This window comes from Tilletiaria anomala (genome assembly GCF_000711695.1).
Source record: "Tilletiaria anomala UBC 951 chromosome Unknown K437scaffold_153, whole genome shotgun sequence".
Taxonomy (NCBI): domain Eukaryota; kingdom Fungi; phylum Basidiomycota; class Exobasidiomycetes; order Georgefischeriales; family Tilletiariaceae; genus Tilletiaria; species Tilletiaria anomala.
The window spans coordinates 13789-30235 of record NW_013546869.1 but is presented as its reverse complement, the minus strand read 5'-3'; the positions used below and the strand labels follow the sequence as shown (position 1 = coordinate 30235).

Here is a 16447-nt window from a genome sequence, read left to right as displayed (position 1 = left end):
CACACCCGGCGCTGGCACTGAGGCACATCGGTCAGTCTCGTTAGGGTTATGGGTCTGGGCCGGGTTGCGCCGAGTTTCGGGTTGGCCATCATCCGGTGTGTAGTGTCAGTGACTGTGCATGGGTGCACTGTCGAGCGTTCGAGCTCGTCGATGGATGACGGTATATCCAGCACCACCACCAGCAGACTTACCCCCCTCCCCTTGGGGATCCAGGCGGCCACCACACAACATGCGCTCGCCGCTCGCCTCGCCAGAGAGCACCTGAGATCCGCATTATTTGTACACACCTGTCACCCAGGAAGAAAACAGTCCTTGGAGCACTGGCGAGACGTTGCATGTCACGTGCAGCGCGCCGTCAGCGAGCCGGCCTGAGCCGTCATCTCCCATCTGATAGCGCAAGCTGAGGGCGAATACACAGCATGTCAGCACATAAATGGCGTCGAGCGCCGCATTTGCTTCGAACCAAATATAGTTGGGGTAACTCACATATGGGCACAGTACCGATGAAGCGAAGTGGCTTGCCAAACGCGCGGCACATTAGTGTAACGCTTTACCGCTGCATGATGAGCCTCGCATCGCGCTACAGCGCCTGTCGATGATGTGAGCCGTAGGAAACCCTCGCCTCCGAGCCCGAAATATCACAGGTGTGCATGGTGGCGATGACCAGACCGATCGTGACGGTGACATTGTTCCATAGGACCGAGTCCATTAGTACGGCGCCTAATTTCGGGTCAAATAGGAACGCACATCGCCCATGCTTGGCCTCAGTCTCTGCTTTGAGAAAGCTGGCGTCCCTGATGGAGGGTTCAAAAGCACAGGCTTCGGTGCGCCACTCGAGTCTCCCCAAAAGGGAAAACAGATGCGCATCAGACGGCCCGTCCAACTGGATTGTCAAGACAGGGGCACTTTGATCAGTGAATCGCTCCAGGAGGACTGGCCGTCTTTCCAGAAAGCCCGTAACCTCTGCCAACTTGTCCGGCGCCCGACCCGTAGCCACCTGGCTGTTTGTAACCAGCGATCTGTTTCAAAGCTCCTCATTGATCATAGCCAAGAGGAACGTGTACTGGAGGAGCCGATACGTCTGTCGGTTCGTCGTCTCTGGCCCCATCCCCGCGCCGACAAACTTCTCACCAGGAAAGAGCGACAGTCCATGTAGTGACGTTCATAGCTGGCCGAAGCTGATGGGGACACCCTTCTGTTTCCAGAACCGCAGCACGACGGCATCGAACAGGTGAAAGCTAAGAAGAGGGGAGCGCAGAACCAAACGGTGAGCAACGGAGGGGAACATTGGGAGTCGCAATTATCCATGCGAGCAGACTGCGGTACGACTCGAGGCTCTCCGGATCGCGCTGAGTCACGCGCAAGACTGCCGCATGCGCGGCGAGGGCTTGGACCAGGCGCTTGATACACTTGGACAAGGCAACGAAGCAAGAATGCGGGCGCATCGTATCAATGAGGACGGTCGTCGCGACCAGCACAACAAGCGTGAGCACTTCCGCATCGAACCTTCCCCTCGGACCACGGCTGCAGGAGCTGCCAGGTGAGCTTCATCACAGAAAAGGCGTTCACCCATGCCGAGAAGCTTGCTTGGACCTCGCCAATCGTCACGGCGATCGGGCCGCTAAATTGCGGCCAGGCAGCTTATATGGTGGGCAAGAGAGTCTGCCGGTGCCGCGTTTTCACGACCGGCCGTCCGTGTGTTATGTCGACAGTGACAACGTGGCGCAGTTACTGGTTCAGCATGAGGGGTAGGTGATGGGAAAGCGAGGTTTCAGTGCCGTTTCGATTTCTATAAACTCGACTGATACGTGATCGGAAAGCACCCCGCACGCTTGTCACATCAGGTCGCCATACTCTCCGTCGTAGCATGGTGCGAGGGCCAAATACTGACGGAGCCTTCCAGCTCCCTCTAGGTCCACGGTGGGCTGAGCATCCTCCCTTTCGGTCCGAGCGAGTGCTAAGCTTGCTGGAATACGATGCAGATGTCCAAGCAGTATTTCGATGGCGAGATCGCTTGGAACAATCTGGGCCACACGATGGTATGTGGGAACGAGCCATCAGCGCGCCAGCCGTGGAGGTGAACAAAGCCCAATCACCCTTGACTGTTGAGCAACAGAACGTATAGCCCAGCAGGATGAGCTCGATAGACGTTGTCCCCGATCACCAAAGGCATGCCCTTTATTTCATGCGGTGTGCGCTACCCGGGCAGGCAAGGCAATCGTCGAAAATCAGAGCCAGCTTGCCATCATGGACAGCTTTGGTGGCATCGAGCTTGTTTAGGACTAGTCTGTGAACAGGTGGAATGTGCATCAAGTCGAGATGATTCAAAGCTTGGGTAGCGAACTTTAGCTTATCCGCATGGTTGAATATGATGCTGGTCATGTAATCGAGCAGCGTGACCATCGCGCCTACATGTGCGCCTGTGAGCCCAACCGCCGGAGAGAAGGAAACCTTGACCTGTTGAGCCACCCAACCCGCTATATCCGATCGCAACTCGTCCGTCACAGCCGTGCTCAAGGATGTAATGGACTTCCCGGGCTCCATAGTATAGCTCGACCACGACTCGATGCTCGAGGAATCCGAACCCAGCTCAAATTCTGATGTAATGCGAAGTAGGTTATCCTGCCTGGGCTGCGTTCGCCGTTTTCGCTGGCGAAATTTCGAATGCAAGCTTGCTGCTCATCGCGGGAGATGGGGGCCAGGACGATGCTTCTGATCTTCGTAAGCGCAGGCTTTGTTGGATTTTGAAGCACCTTTCGCACGCATGCCCGCGGGAGCAGTCCATGCACTTCAAGCGACAGCGGTCGCATGGCTTTCCTTCTCCCCATTGCTTGGTATTGCTGCTGCCCTGCGACCGCCGAAAATGGAAGCGCAGCTGCACCCGGGTTTCCGTGTCTGAGACATCTGCGGCGGTATGTTCTGCTGCGTTTGCAGTGACTGTCATCATTTTCGTCGGCTCAGCTCGGGTTTGGAGTGGCAATTACTTTGTTTTTACTACGATTCAGAGAAGAGGGGTTTCATCAAGGTCTTCTCATTTCTGAGCAAAGCTCGGCCTGAAGACGGCTTGGCTCTCGAGATACGGCACGTTTAGAATCTCCAAGCTCTCGTACGCGCATCTCGATACCGCAGGCCGCAGAATCCAGAGCACATAAAAATAATCATGGTGCACAACAAAGGAGCATGCACATGCGCTGTGTGCTTCGTTCCCTCAGCGGTGCCTATACTGATTGGTACCTCTATGCGAAGTGAGAACACGTATGAGCTGCGCCATTACATTCGGTGCAACCGCCAATGGGCTTGGTCACGTAAGGTGAGTGCGTCTTCATAGAACTATGTCGCTTCCGCCGCACCAGCTGATTTCGCGCTGCCAGAATCTTCTGCAACACCCCCCCCGATACACACAATAACTCCATCCTTGCAGTCCCACAAATTGATCCTCGGCGTGGATGTTGCATTACCATACGACCCGCGTCCAACCCGGGAGTAGATCTACCTCTTCAGTTTATTGCAAACGAGGAGGAGACTGCCTCTAGTCAGAAGCGGCAAGATGTCATTAAAAGTACCCAAGGCGGGCGGGCCGTCGCTCTTCAAAGATGGTTACAAGCACCTTCAAGGCATTGAGGAGGCCGTGCTGCGGAACATTCAGGCCATCAACGAACTGTCAGAAATTGTGCGTACATCCTTTGGACCAAACGGGAGGAACAAGATGGTCATCAACCACCTCGAGCGGCTCTTTGTCACCAACGATGCAGCGACCATCATTCGCGAGTTGGAGGTGGTCCATCCCGCAGCAAGGCTCTTGGTCATGGCGAGTCAGCAGCAGGAGGCCGAAATGGGAGACGCGACCAACCTCGTCCTCATCTTTGCTGGAGAGCTCCTCAAGAAGGCAGAGTACCTGATCACGATGGGTCTCCACCCGAGTGAAATTCTGCAGGGCTACGAGCTGGCGAGGGACAAGGCCCTAGAAGAACTTGAGAGTGGGTGATGCTTGCTATGCATGGTGAACCGAGCGCTCCCATGACTTTCTGACGCTTCGCAACCTTCTACGCTCTCAGCTCTCTCGGTTGCATCACTCAGCTCACCTCCCTCGGTAGAGTCGCTGGCATTGGCGATTCGGCCATCGCTGGCATCCAAGCAATACGGGCAAGAGGATATTCTAGCACCGCTTGTCGCTCAGGCAGTTTCGCTCGTCTTCCCGACGGCCGTCGAGAAGCAGACGGCATCAGAGGTGAGGACCACTGGCGGCCTATCCAACATCAACGTCGACAACGTTCGCGTCGTCAAGATCATGGGCGGGTCCTTGTCAGAGTCGCGGGTCGTGCGCGGGATGGTCTTTGGCCGGCAGCCGGAGGGCAGTGTGCGCGCCGTGCCCGAGGGAGGCAAGGTGGCGATCTTTACATGTGGCATGGACATTTCGCAGACGGAAACCAAGGGTACCGTGCTGCTGCACAATGCCAAGGAGCTCAGCGCGTTCACGCAGGGCGAAGAGAAGCAACTGGAGAAGATCATCAAGGAGATCGCCGATTCAGGCGTCAAGATTGTCATCACGCAGAGCACGGTAGGCGAGCTTGCGCTGCACTACTTGAACCGGTTCGAAATTCTATGCGTCAAGATCCTGAGCAAGTTCGAGGTGCGCCGGCTGGCGCGGCTGGTGGGCGCTACGCCGCTCGCGCGGCTCGGCGCGCCGATGCCCGAGGAGGCCGGGTGGGTGGACGTTGTGGAGACGACGGAGATCGGTGGGGACCGAGTGACAGTCTTCCGGCAGGAGGATGGCAAGCTCGGCGGGAAGTCGAAGCCGAAGATGGCGACGGTCGTGCTGCGCGGCGCGACAGCAAACCTCCTTGATGACGTTGAACGGGCGATTGATGATGGTGTCAATGTGATCAAGTCGCTCACCAAGGATGCGCGCCTCGTCCCCGGCGCCGGCGCAACGGAGTTGGAGCTGGCGAAGCGCATCATGCGCTTCGGCGAAAAGACGCCCGGTCTGAACCAACACGCGATCAAGAAGTTCGCAGAGGCGCTCGAGGTCGTGCCGCGTACGCTGGCGGAGAATGCAGGTCTCAACGCCACGCAGGTCGTTAGCAGCTTGTACGCGCGGCACGAGGGCAAGGAAGGCAAGGGCGCCGAAGTTGGTGTCGACATTGAGGTGAGTCAGGTAGAAGGCACTTGGCGTTGGCCTCATCCTGCGCTTTGCTCGGTGCTGATAACACCCTATTTCCGGCCCTCTTGACCCATCGTTCTCCTCTGTGCTCAGGACGAGTCCGAGGACGGCACAGTGTCTGCGACGTCCAAGCAGATCCTGGATGTGTTGTCGGCCAAGTACTGGGCGCTACGCTACGCTACCGGCGCAGCGGTCAACGTGCTGAACGTCGACTCGATCATCATGGCCAAACCGGCGGGAATCAAGGCGCCGAAGCAGAACCCGAACTGGGATGATGATTAGCCGGCGGGTGGGCTATTGTGCAGACTAGCCGATGAAAGCTGATCTTTGATGATGGTGCTGCGCAGTGTAATCGTGTATGTACATGTGACAACACTGAACACTGCCCCCCTGATATGCCTCGTGCATGTTCCCTATGAGCTGCTCTCCGCATGCAAGCCGCCCTTCCCATCTGGGTTTCGACTCCTGCTAGGCCTCCTTTCAATTTCAACCAGGATGCGGCTGGGCCTAGCATTTAAACCAGCGATCTTCGAATTTATGCTACGAACTTCTTTCATGCCAATTCTTTGCACTCGCAACATTGCTCGATTGATGTCCGATCCCGATACGCGCGGGCTTCGTTGCGTATGATCAGACAGGCATTGCGAGTGCTCCGTACATGCAACCCTCTATCGATCGATGCATAATCAGACCGTCGCTTATCGGCGGTTGGCCCCTTGAAATTGAATCGATTCACCTCTTCAGCACGCAGAGAATGTATGGCGCATGCAGCCCCAATGGATGCCAAGCAAGCCCAGCTCCGTTCAGCCCGACCCAGCGCCGGTGCCCTGCGGCAGATTCATTTCTGTTTTAACCAGATTGTGGCGTGTGGTAGCTGACTCTTTCAAGAGATATGGCCATGTCGCTCAATCTATGGGGGACCCGCGGAAAGGGGGGGAGAGGGTTGCGATGCTGCATCATTCCGAGCTGATTACCGCAGCTTGGCAGGCTGCGTCCTGTCTGGGAACATAGCTGAAGCGAGTGCCGTCATCTGGCATGAACATGAGGCGCCCTCATCTGCCGATGTGTCCTTTGTATGTGTGTGATCGACGTGTCATCAGCAGAGCTCATAGCTCAAGAGCATAACACTGATGCTATCTTTCTTAGAGATCTCAGATAACTTCCGGGAAACCCGGAGCAAGCGGTTCCTGGATGCGTGATCCCCCTCCGTTTTGGGCCTTGACTTGTGAACTCTCACACTGTTCCAGTGCCCATCTGAGAGCACCGAGGCTCCGACATTTTTGATCGCCATTCATCCTACAAATGTATCCACTCTGCTCGGCCGGTTCATCCCATTTGCAGAGGCGAACGCATTTGGAATGTAGCGACATCCTTGCTGGGACATCTCAACCGACGCCACTACTGCTTGTTGTTTACTGCAGTCGAATCGATCGATAGGCGGGAGGAAGAGGGGGGGGGGGGTCGGCCAACATCTCGTCACATCGACGCCCGACCAGGCGCCGCAATGAGCAATGTTGGGCACCTATTATCATTTTCAAGTATATACCTTGCAACTCACGCGAGGTCTGCATCGCGACATCCCTTTTCCCTTCCTTCCTCATAGGGTTCTGTATCGTGTCTTCGTCTCTGTCTCTTGAATTTCTTTCCCAGCTGCCAGGTCATCTCGTTTCTACTCCCTTTCTCTCTCTCTCTCTCTTCGATGCCGTTCAAGCCGCAGAGATGCAAGCAATGTCTCGCTCCTCTCGAATTTTGAATACAGGCGCAGGGTCACCGCGCATCCAGCAACCTCGCTTCCTACTCTCTGCAGGTCTTGGACATTTGCAAATTGCACATTCCCGGGAAGATCAAGTCTCTCTGAATCGCCAACATATATTGCCGTGCCTTTGAAAGCAGCCGATCAATTCTGTTGTCACACCAGCAGCCTTGAGATCTAACCTATATCCGTCATAAACCATTTTTCTTCTACTAGCCACCAGATAACATCTTGCAGCATGAGGTTCATCACTAGCGCGCTATTCAAGGGGGCTCTCCTACTCTTTTTTTGCCACCTCATGGCTGCGGAGACATTCAAGACATAGACGGCCAGGCCTGTGCCTACGCGCTCCGTCTCTGCGCACCCCACCATGCGCGCGGTGTACAGCGGCGCAGCGATCTCGTTCTCTTCAAGGAAACGGAGTTCCTGGAGGCTCGCAGTATTAAGGCCAAGGTGATGATGTGGAAGAAGCCGATGTGCAAGGCTAATAAGGCAGCCACCACCACTCCACTCCATCTTCCTCTCCTGCTGTCACTAGTCCCCAAGAGTAGAGCAGGGTGGCAACAAGGGCAGCATGCGATCTTCTTCGTCTTCGTCCTTTTCATCCTCCTTCATCTACCAAGACATCAAAAGGGCGCGATGGACACCCACACCTGCTCAAAAAGTGCCCCGGGTCACTCAGGGCGATCTGACCAGATCTGGTTGCAGCAGCTGAACAACTAGAGAACCAGCCGTAACTGCTTGTCGCGCAGGCCATGATCCAGTCTACCCGGAGGCCCCTATTCCATGGTGTACGGAAAGGGAAAGAGCGTGGGAATGTTTCAGTGCATGAGTCTGCGCTCACACTCGTCGTCTATGTGCAATCGTGACACGATACTGTCATTCATTGCTGCTGTTCGATCTACGCTTTCCTAGATTCACCGACACAGAAGTATGGGCCGCGTACAGCGGCAGCGCTAGCAGGACGAGCAGCATCGCATTCGTCTGGGCTGCTGCCAAGTATATGCCCAAATTGATTTCGGATAGCCACGGCAGTCTCCTCGGGGATCTGCGCTCGGTGAGCCTGCCGGATTCGCCCCTCTCTCTTTCGTTCCGAAGCAAATGTTATTGAGTTGCTGATCTCGTGTGCTCTTCTTATCAGAGTACAACGGCCCGATCGGAAAAAGTGGAAATCCAGAATACCAAACGGCCATGCTTGCGCCCATGCACGGGTAAGGATTCCGATGATGCCCGAGATGGGCGCGCACCATTTTCATCGTCTGCACTTCCATTTCTTCGTAGGACATTGATGGGCCGATTAATTATCTATGTATCTTGCGCTGGTTCCCAAATGAGGGCGTGTTTACCTCGTGCTGCGAGAGAACAAAATGACTGACATGCATGTCATGTTCGTGGGAATGGTCCTTCGCGCGAACCGCGGCCGACGCAAGCGATGTAAGCAGTTTGCGCAACAACTTGCTGTTCCACTCGCCCACCACTTCGCTGCACAAGATGACTTTCACCGCATTTTGCAGTTTACCTCTTGAAACGATTCTCTTGACGTGTCTGCTTCATACTGTTTGTCGCAAGGGTACTCAAAGGAGAGCGCTGCTAGAGCACCAGTTCGATCCAACGAAGTGGCAGCCTGCCTTCACAGACAGAGGGTGCAGAGACCGACTGAACATTCAACTGTGCGCTCGTTCTCGGCTTGTGGCGTATGAGTGGGGCGGGGAGCTGTATGTCATAGCTAATGCCGCGTGCAGGCTGTCAATCACTACCTCAGGCTTGATTCGATATGCAGAGTGTGGCTGGGGAGCTGTGTCGTTTGAGAGACCGCCAGTAAAATCTTTGCGCACAATTACGGATTTGATTTTGCGTACGGCAAGGAGAAGATAAAGGTTGAGATAGGGAATTGAACTGCTCATTACCGTCGAACTCATGGACGATCACATCAGCTTACCTCACTGCAACGACTCATTCATTCCCCTCTTCTCCAGCTTCTTCTTCAGCTCGGCCGGTTTCGGACAAGCGTCGGGCTGCTTGGCATCTGTGCCGTGCGAGCGGTAAAAGCGCGCACAGCATCGATACAATGCATCGATCAGGCCTTCGCACTTGTCCTGCTGGAACGTGTTCTTTTGCAGGCAGCTCTGGATTGCGCACGCGTGCGCATGGCACGCGCTCGTCGCGGCTGTTTCGGTAGCGTCTGACGGCATGACCGGCTGAAGGGCCTTCTTTGACGGTCTGTCGAAGGACTCGATGTACTCGCGATTCCAGGCTCCTGTCCATGCAACCCTCTATTTGTGTTGAGAATCGTCAGGTAAAGACTTGACGAGCAACGTCGAATGTCGAGAGTCGCATCTTCGTTGTCGTCATCCACACCCACGACAACCATCGGCATCTTCTTCGGTCCGCGCCTCCCCCCACGCCGACGCCGACGCGGAGACGGAGCCCCACGCCCACATAGCGACAATACCCAGTTTGACAATAGAATGATATCCCCGCTACTATATATATCTAGAAGCTGGTTAGACCTCTTCCACATTGTCCGAGTCTGTCTCGTCATAGAAACCACCGCGCTGCTTCTATCCTCTACCGCTCCTCACCACATCACCCAAAAGTGCCATTTCTGACGGCCTCCAATCACCTCAACAACCGCAGGCGTCATTGAACCTTCTCGCAGCTCGCCGCACCCACGCCGCCCACCATGTCCACCTTCCAGCACCGCGCTGTGCTCGCCGAGCAAGCACACGTTCCCGACAACATGCGGCCCGCAAAAGACGGAACTATCGTTTTCCTTCCCGCAGAGAACCGCAGCACGGGGCACTTCAGCAAGACGGTCGAGCGGGTACAGGGCTCCGGGGCGACGTTCGAGAATGACATCTCGGAACGCACGACCGGTATTATCTGGCTCGACCCTAGCCCCAAGAACCTGCCGCTGCTGGAGAAGACGCTGAAGGAGACAGAACACATCAAGTGGATCCAGGTGAGCTTTCTGACGCACAACATTGCCGAATGGCGGCCAGACAAGACAGCCTTAGCGCTTACCTTCCATGCGTCTTCTCACTGGCAGCTACCCATGGCAGGCGTCAACGCCTACTCGCAGCTGATCATGTCCGACGTGGGAAAGCACCGGCTCTGGACCTCCGCGAAAGGCGCCTACGCCCAACCTGTCGCAGAGCACGCGCTGATGCTGTCCCTGGCATTGCTGCGCTTCATCCCTAGACGCGTCCTCGCCTCCTCATGGGGCTCGCCTGCCGCCGAGTCGCTCTTCGGCCAAAACGTGCTGGTCATCGGCGCCGGCGGCATCGCGCTTTCGCTGATAGATCAGCTAGCACCATTCAGCTGCTCCATCACTGTCCTGCGGCGGTCCGTCGACGGTGCCTGGCCCGAGCACCTGAAACACGTTAAGATCGACTCGTTCACCAACCTCGACAAATACCTCCCACATGCTGGCATCGTCTACCTCGCTGCCGCTGCAACGAAGGAAACCGCAAATTTGTTCACGTTGAAGCAGTTCGAGAACATGCAGCGCAAAGCGATCATCGTGAATGTCGCGCGTGGCGAGCTGATCAAGACCGACGACCTTGCCATCGCACTCGAGAAGAATCTCATCCTCGGCGCAGGACTCGACGTCACTGCGCCGGAACCCCTTCCGGAAGATCATAAGCTATGGCAGCTCGCCAAGGATGGGGAGAAGAACCTGATCATTACGCCGCACACGGCCGACACGCCTGAACAGATCATACCGCTCCTGTCGCAACGATGGAACGACAACATCCAAGCCGTTCTCAGCGGCAGCGGCAAATTTGTGGGGGTCATTGACAATGCACAGGGTTACTAATCGCACACACCAGCTGGCGTAGACGTCCGTGTTAGAAGCTAGACCAAAGGGAAGAATAGATGGGTAAAGACGATGCAACTTTTGAAACGATCGTAATGCCCGGTCGATGCACCTGTGGCCATGTTTTACAAAGTATTGGCGATGCCGCAACAGTTCGGGTATCCGCAAGATTGATGAAACTGCGCATAATTTATCGAGTTGGTGGATGGCCCTACAATGCCGGTAAGCGATTTATCACCTCGCGCGATCCGCAACAGCGGCCGGTGGCAAGCCTGCCTCCCTCTCGCGCCGCCTGATTTCCTCCCACATCTCCCACTGCTGCTTCACTTTGCGTCTTTTCGCTTCTGCTACCTTCTTCTCGGCCTCTTCACGCTTCTTGGCTTCGCGCTTGCGGATCTCCTCGTACCGGGCAGCCTCTGCTTCCGCCTGTCTCAGCCGCTCCTTCTCCAGCTCCCTCTGCACCGCCACGAAGCGCTTCTCCACTTTCGCTTCAGCGGCGACGTTGCTGCTCGCGCCAGCGTTGGATTTCGCCTTATCGCTCGAAAAGGAGCGCTGCTGCACGTGGACAACGAAGCTGGGTCGCCGGCTGGAGCCGTCCGTGCCGGTGTCAGATAGCGACGGCTCCACATAGGCCGCGGGGACTACAGCTGCTGCTCCGCTGCTGCTGTGCTTGCGCCTCCCCAGCTTGCCAATGCCAAAGCCGATTCCACCGCCACCGCTGCCACCTCCGCCTGCATTCGCGATCTCATTCCAGAGCAGTGTCTGCAGCTGCGCGGCATCACCTGCGAGTTTCTTGTCGTTGTTTGACGAGTCACTGGAACTTATCGCGCTCGCCTCAACCGAGGGCCGACTGCGCGCTGTGGACGGCCGACCCTGTCTGTGCCTATGTAAAGCGCCTTGTCCATGCTGATGGCCATGAGCATGGGCACTGCTTCCCTTTCCGCGACTGTTGCCGTTGCTGAAAGAATCTTGTCTGACACCAGGATGGGCGACATACACGTGTCCATTGACGACAGTCGGCGCGCCCACTGCCGTAGGCATTGGGGGTAAACCTTTCTCCTTTCCTCTGCTTTGCCCCTTTGCGTCCGCCGCAGAAGCCGCCAATGCTGGCGACGGAGTCAGCGGAGGCGAGGAAGAAGACAGATCTGCCTCGGCTAGGGCGGCGGCGATAGCAGCATCGAGCGCAAGTTGGTCCTCTTCTGACATGGGTTCCTCGGCCGGTGGGCGCCGCGTTCCGGAACCGCTGGTGGTGTTGCGCGCTTCGGCGAGTGTCGCTCCGTCAAGAGATGGTAGATGATGTTGAATCAGTGGTAGCGTTGGGGGCGACGCCAAGCCCGATAGCCCCCCCTGTGCTCGAGATTCGGCAACAGCCGAAGATGCCGTCATCGTCTCCGAGCTCGCGATCATTGAACGCGAAGAAGAGCTCTGTGTAATAGGTTCACCGAGCAGATTGGTGCCAGAGAGCGCAGAGGAGATCTGACGCAAGAGCGGACGTCGTTTCATCGTTCCGGTGTTTGCTTCCTTTTCGGATGCGACGGCAGAAACGTCGAGTTCCTTTGCTTTGCTTTTAGCGGTCGTGGAGGGGCCGGTGACAGCATCTGCATGCAGGTGAGCTGCGGCAGTCCCATTAGCGCTCTGGCATCTGAGCGGCTCTGCAGGCGCCAAAACTGATAGTCTTCCCTGCGCTGCATCACCCATGCCAACAGGAGGCGGAGCATGTGCACTGACGAAATCTGGGCGGCTAGGGCCAGCGCCGCTGCTGCTAGCCGAGCGGTCGATAGCGCGTGGAACGCCAGGGCTGATGAGGAGTGGCATAGCGGACATCAATGGAGTGCTTTCCGCGAAAGTAGAGTTAACGTTTGCGCTAGCTGGCGAGGGCCGTCCCTCGGGCAGTGCAAGACCCGCGGTGCCTGCTGGGCGCTGACCACCAGCGACAGTATGCGGCTTCTCTTGCTCACTGCCAGAGACGGTGCCGGACGCAGCAGAACAGCCCACGCCGACGTGGAAGCTCACGCCCGGCGACAGCACGGTGGTGCGCGCCGTCTGTGTGACGCTGCTGCCGCTGGTCACCAGGCTGCTGCTCGCGGTGCTGTTGGCGGGCGAAGATAGCGCCCGAGGTGATGCAACCGGAGACATCGATGATGATGAAAGGGTGGCAGGCACGGCGGGTGATACCGCTGCTGATGAGTGAGGCAGCACAGCTACGATGGATCTAGGTGGCGCGATAGCCGTCGTCAAGAGCAAGTCTACCTTCGTACCCGCTGCTTCTTCGCAAGTCGGTATATCAGGCGAAGGGTTCTGGCTCTGTTGCTGTTGCTGAAACTGATGCTGCTTCTTCGCGCTTGCAGCCGCAGCATACATCGGGTGCAGGGCAGCGTTTGAACGTCTCGTGGCGACGCGCATCGCTTCTGTGCGTGCCGAGCTTTGGGCACCTGCTGCTGTATTCTGCCCCACAATAGCTGATGGATGCGCTGATGATGAAAATGTCGTGCTGAAGGGCGAACCGAGCGGCGATTGTGCGGGCGAGCCCTCTACCATCGGTGCTATGAATCCGCACGCACCGAGGTTGTTCGTGCTGCTCTGCCGCCTCTTGGCTCCATTTGCGGCAGCGGCAGCAGCCGAGCCTGAGGGCCTGCGCTTCTTATCAGTCTCATCGAGGGCTTTGGCGTCCGACAGTCGCCCGAGCCCTGCTGTACTGCCGTTCTGAATCCTCGTCAGCACCTTGGCCGCCCCCACGGCTGATCCAGTGCCTGGGCCAGCTGCCCCGCTGCCTAACTTCAGCGTGTACATCCCCCGGCGCGTGCGCCCTACCTCGGACGCGAGCGGGTACGCACGCATGCCATTGAAGGCGCCCCCCGCGGCGCTGGTGGCACTGGTAATTGCGACACTCGAGCTGTGGCTGCTTGGCTCGCGTGGCTTCGCGAGCGCAATGTGCGGGTTCAGCGAGAGAAAAGCGGCAGTGGTGTTCGAAGCGACTGATGCGCGTGAGCCGGTCGACCTGTGTGAGTGTCCTGAAGCGGTAGAGGACGAGGAGCATGTAGATTCTGCGTCCGCATTGGTGTGCGGCGTCCCTTTGCTATTCGCGTGAGAGTGCTTTCGCCGGCTCGTCGCTGCAGCAGCGGTCGTTGCCGTCGTCCGATCAGACTTGTTCCGCCTGCCGGTGCGGGTGCCGGTTCCGTCGCCCAATCCTGAGGCCGACGCGGAGCGGAATCCTGAAGATGTTCGCCTGGTTATGACCAACGGCGGCTGTGGGTGTATGCTCGAGTACGAAGGCGGATTGGACAGTGTACCAGCGCGTGTGAGCGATGCAGCCGGTACGACATATACATGTGTCGATGGTAGGCTGGGGAGTTGAAGATCTGCTAAGGTGTAGGGTTTTCTGATTCGGATGCTGCAGCGAGAAAGACAGGTCAAATCAGTTAATTTCGATTAACAGAAAAGTTTTGCTCTAGACCCACACAATCTCATCTCCCTCCTCGAGTAGTGCGCATTCATGCTCATCTTTCAATTCAAACCCCTGCATCGCCTCATCAGCGCCCCCATTCTCTGCATCAGCCCGTGAGGAGAAAGAGGCTACCCGCTCCCTCGTCTCTGGCGCGATCAGAGCATTTTGCCTCAGCTCAAGCCCAATCATCTGCAGCCGCCAACCATGCAGTGTCATCTCCTTGACCTGCTCAGCGTATGTCATGGTGATGACGTTTCCGCTGCTGCTCCTGCTGGCGCTTGCACTTCCACTTGCAGCGCCGGCATTGCTCGCGCCGGTGAGGATGCGGACGATGCTCAGCTTAAGGCGCGAGATTGGCATATGGGGTGGAGGTACGGCGTGCGGTGTGTGAAAGAGCGGCAGAGGGGGGAGCGTCCGGAGTGTCAGCAGAGGAGCCGGGCCTCCGCCTGGTGGGTCCAGATGTCGGGTCGACATCGTCGAGGTGACAATGTTGAATGTGGCGTGCCAGTACGACGGCGATTAGGACTCGAGGGCTTTGCTGGCAAGTCTCCGGTCAGTGTGTGGCGTCAGGAAGACCACTTTGACTGAGGTGTCAAGGGAGCTGCGCCTGGTCGTCGTCGCGTATGAGCGTCGTGAGAGTGCGGAACACTGGCGTACGATTGCATCTGGGTTTCTTCTGCTTTCTTTCTCTCACTCTCTTGGTATGTTTGAGAGAGAGGTTCGACTGAGTGCCAGAATGACGCCAATGCTTCGACGCGGTGCGTCAAGCTGAGCGACGAGTTGAAATGGATGCTCTGACCGCAGTTGCCGACTACGCCGAGGTCTCGACCGTTCAAAGGATGTAGTAAAGGCGAGACAGAAGCAAACCCGTATCACTCCTCCGCCGACTGACCCTCTTTCGATTAGGCCTCCCTCTTCTTTCTGAGACAACGCAAACAGTTGTAGTAATGGTATATGACCCTATACAGTGTGCACGTCTGGCCTCTTGGGTCTGGGTGAGGTCAGAATCGATCGCTTTCATTATCGTGGGGTCTCATCATAGCCCTATCGCCGAAGATCGCGATCTTGTTGTGGTTTGCGCTCCCATCTCGACCCGGGCCGAAGAACCGAAGAACAGCACAAACCAAAAACCAACAATCGACTTCGGATAGAATAGGGTTATGACATGTTTCTGACCTGCCTTCGCCCATTTGTCATGGTAGACTCGCTTAACACTCTTCATCCACGCCAATGCCAAATGAAGAACCAGCTGGCCTTGGCGACCGCGCAAGCGAGCCAACGCAGCTTCTGGAGCGGATCCAGAGCAAACACGGCAATAGGCTGCCCTCCGACCATAAGGCGCCGGAGTCGAGTATTGTGGTAAAGGGGCCCGGCTCGTCGGAGAGCATGGTGACTGATGGAAAAGACAGGCCTGTCACTGGACTTATCGTCCGCAAGCTCGACCATTGTAGTGGCAGGTTGTCCATGGCGCATCTTGTAGTTGCTTTGCTTTGCGTATTCATATTCGGCTCTTCCAATTCATCGCGCTTCTGCATGAAACAGCACTCGCTTGGTCTGGCTCGCGCGTCTGCACCTTGGATACGTGCAGGTGGGATGGTCAGTCTTGGCAGTCTGCTTGGCACCAACACGTTGCGAACATCGTCTACGAATAGGGCCTTGCCACGACGGCGTTCCGACTCAAAGACGTTAGAGATTAAGAGGCCGTAAGGAGATGTAGCATCCATCCATCCGAATGGCATGTCCTATCACTGATACATGCTCGTCGAGGCGAGTAGTAGAGAAACAGCGGCGCTGACGGCCAAAGGCAGCCTGTTTCAGTGGCCGGCCATGCCGTTGGGATTGGTGAACACCACAGCTTCGAACAATCGTCTATTAATCTCTCACATCCTCGAGGTACGTCTGCATTCATAGACCTTCTTGGTCAAGCGCTTCTCCCCTTTGCGGGGACTGCCTTCGCAAAAGGCTTGTGAGTGACCATGAGAGCCGACTCTTGGCGGTTGCTTTTGAGGCCGATTGCCAGGCACCACCTCTCTCGCTCTCCCAACCCTTTACGTGCCTCTCTTCAATGGCCAGAACCCTGCAGCCTAGTCTTTGAAGATTCGTCTCTTCCTCAACGATTAGAGACCGCCGGCTCTCAAGGTCAAAGCTGCATGATACATGAACTTAACGACCTTTTGACCAACATGTATTCTCCACGCCGGCTATTCGGTGTTTTACCATGCAACAACCTTAGCGCAAAAGTCCGAATAGCTTGCTTAAAGAATACAT

General features: G+C 56.6%; 8 protein-coding genes across 8 annotated transcripts; 6 read left to right on the top strand and 2 right to left on the bottom strand.

The window, feature by feature from the left end:
- The first annotated feature begins 6 nt into the window (after window positions 1–6).
- Window positions 7–563, top strand: K437DRAFT_47897 (uncharacterized protein). The gene has a single exon (XM_013384758.1). The coding sequence runs from the start codon at window positions 49–51 to the stop codon at window positions 370–372; it is 324 nt and encodes a 107-aa protein (XP_013240212.1). The 5' UTR covers window positions 7–48; the 3' UTR covers window positions 373–563.
- Window positions 564–1304: 741 nt separating this feature from the next.
- K437DRAFT_47916 (uncharacterized protein) lies at window positions 1305–2053 on the top strand. The gene is made up of 3 exons (XM_013384757.1): window positions 1305–1748; window positions 1821–1920; window positions 1983–2053. Exons 1-2 carry the CDS (start codon window positions 1453–1455, stop codon window positions 1864–1866), a joined length of 342 nt encoding a protein of 113 aa, XP_013240211.1. The 5' UTR covers window positions 1305–1452; the 3' UTR covers window positions 1867–1920; window positions 1983–2053.
- Window positions 2054–2663: 610 nt separating this feature from the next.
- Window positions 2664–3130, top strand: K437DRAFT_47891 (uncharacterized protein). Its single transcript, XM_013384756.1, has one exon. The coding sequence runs from the start codon at window positions 2784–2786 to the stop codon at window positions 3039–3041; it is 258 nt and encodes an 85-aa protein (XP_013240210.1). The 5' UTR covers window positions 2664–2783; the 3' UTR covers window positions 3042–3130.
- Window positions 3131–3415: 285 nt separating this feature from the next.
- K437DRAFT_276698 (putative CCT8-component of chaperonin-containing T-complex) lies at window positions 3416–5548 on the top strand. Its single transcript, XM_013384755.1, has 3 exons — window positions 3416–3977; window positions 4056–5146; window positions 5255–5548. The coding sequence occupies exons 1-3, from the start codon at window positions 3548–3550 to the stop codon at window positions 5441–5443; spliced, it is 1710 nt and encodes a 569-aa protein (XP_013240209.1). The 5' UTR covers window positions 3416–3547; the 3' UTR covers window positions 5444–5548.
- A 2314-nt stretch (window positions 5549–7862) lies between these two features.
- K437DRAFT_47714 (uncharacterized protein) lies at window positions 7863–8828 on the top strand. The gene has a single exon (XM_013384754.1). It carries the CDS (start codon window positions 8295–8297, stop codon window positions 8787–8789), a length of 495 nt encoding a protein of 164 aa, XP_013240208.1. The 5' UTR covers window positions 7863–8294; the 3' UTR covers window positions 8790–8828.
- Window positions 8829–8878: 50 nt separating this feature from the next.
- Window positions 8879–9076, bottom strand: K437DRAFT_215288 (DUF1903-domain-containing protein; the record flags this gene model as incomplete). Its single annotated transcript, XM_013384753.1, has 1 exon — window positions 8879–9076. A coding segment is annotated over one exon (198 nt), but the record flags the coding sequence as incomplete, so codon positions are not given.
- A 369-nt stretch (window positions 9077–9445) lies between these two features.
- Window positions 9446–10808, top strand: K437DRAFT_259979 (NAD(P)-binding protein). The gene is made up of 2 exons (XM_013384752.1): window positions 9446–9876; window positions 9964–10808. The coding sequence occupies exons 1-2, from the start codon at window positions 9598–9600 to the stop codon at window positions 10732–10734; spliced, it is 1050 nt and encodes a 349-aa protein (XP_013240206.1). The 5' UTR covers window positions 9446–9597; the 3' UTR covers window positions 10735–10808.
- A 3169-nt stretch (window positions 10809–13977) lies between these two features.
- On the bottom strand, window positions 13978–14890 carry K437DRAFT_47719 (uncharacterized protein). Its single transcript, XM_013384751.1, has one exon. The coding sequence runs from the start codon at window positions 14651–14653 to the stop codon at window positions 14183–14185; it is 471 nt and encodes a 156-aa protein (XP_013240205.1). The 5' UTR covers window positions 14654–14890; the 3' UTR covers window positions 13978–14182.
- Window positions 14891–16447: the final 1557 nt, after the last annotated feature.

Coding starts and splice junctions, on each gene's coding strand:
- K437DRAFT_47897 (XM_013384758.1), top strand. CDS start 49: ATGGGTCTGGGCCGGGTTGCGCCGAGTTTCGGGTTGGCCATCATCCGG.
- K437DRAFT_47916 (XM_013384757.1), top strand. CDS start 1,453: ATGAGGACGGTCGTCGCGACCAGCACAACAAGCGTGAGCACTTCCGCA. Junction 1,749..1,820: donor TTACTGGTTCAGCATGAGGG/GTAGGTGATGGG, acceptor GTGATCGGAAAG/CACCCCGCACGCTTGTCACA.
- K437DRAFT_47891 (XM_013384756.1), top strand. CDS start 2,784: ATGCACTTCAAGCGACAGCGGTCGCATGGCTTTCCTTCTCCCCATTGC.
- K437DRAFT_276698 (XM_013384755.1), top strand. CDS start 3,548: ATGTCATTAAAAGTACCCAAGGCGGGCGGGCCGTCGCTCTTCAAAGAT. Junction 3,978..4,055: donor GGCCCTAGAAGAACTTGAGA/GTGGGTGATGCT, acceptor CTACGCTCTCAG/CTCTCTCGGTTGCATCACTC. Junction 5,147..5,254: donor AAGTTGGTGTCGACATTGAG/GTGAGTCAGGTA, acceptor CTCTGTGCTCAG/GACGAGTCCGAGGACGGCAC.
- K437DRAFT_47714 (XM_013384754.1), top strand. CDS start 8,295: ATGTCATGTTCGTGGGAATGGTCCTTCGCGCGAACCGCGGCCGACGCA.
- K437DRAFT_259979 (XM_013384752.1), top strand. CDS start 9,598: ATGTCCACCTTCCAGCACCGCGCTGTGCTCGCCGAGCAAGCACACGTT. Junction 9,877..9,963: donor AACACATCAAGTGGATCCAG/GTGAGCTTTCTG, acceptor TCTCACTGGCAG/CTACCCATGGCAGGCGTCAA.
- K437DRAFT_47719 (XM_013384751.1), bottom strand. CDS start 14,653: ATGTCGACCCGACATCTGGACCCACCAGGCGGAGGCCCGGCTCCTCTG.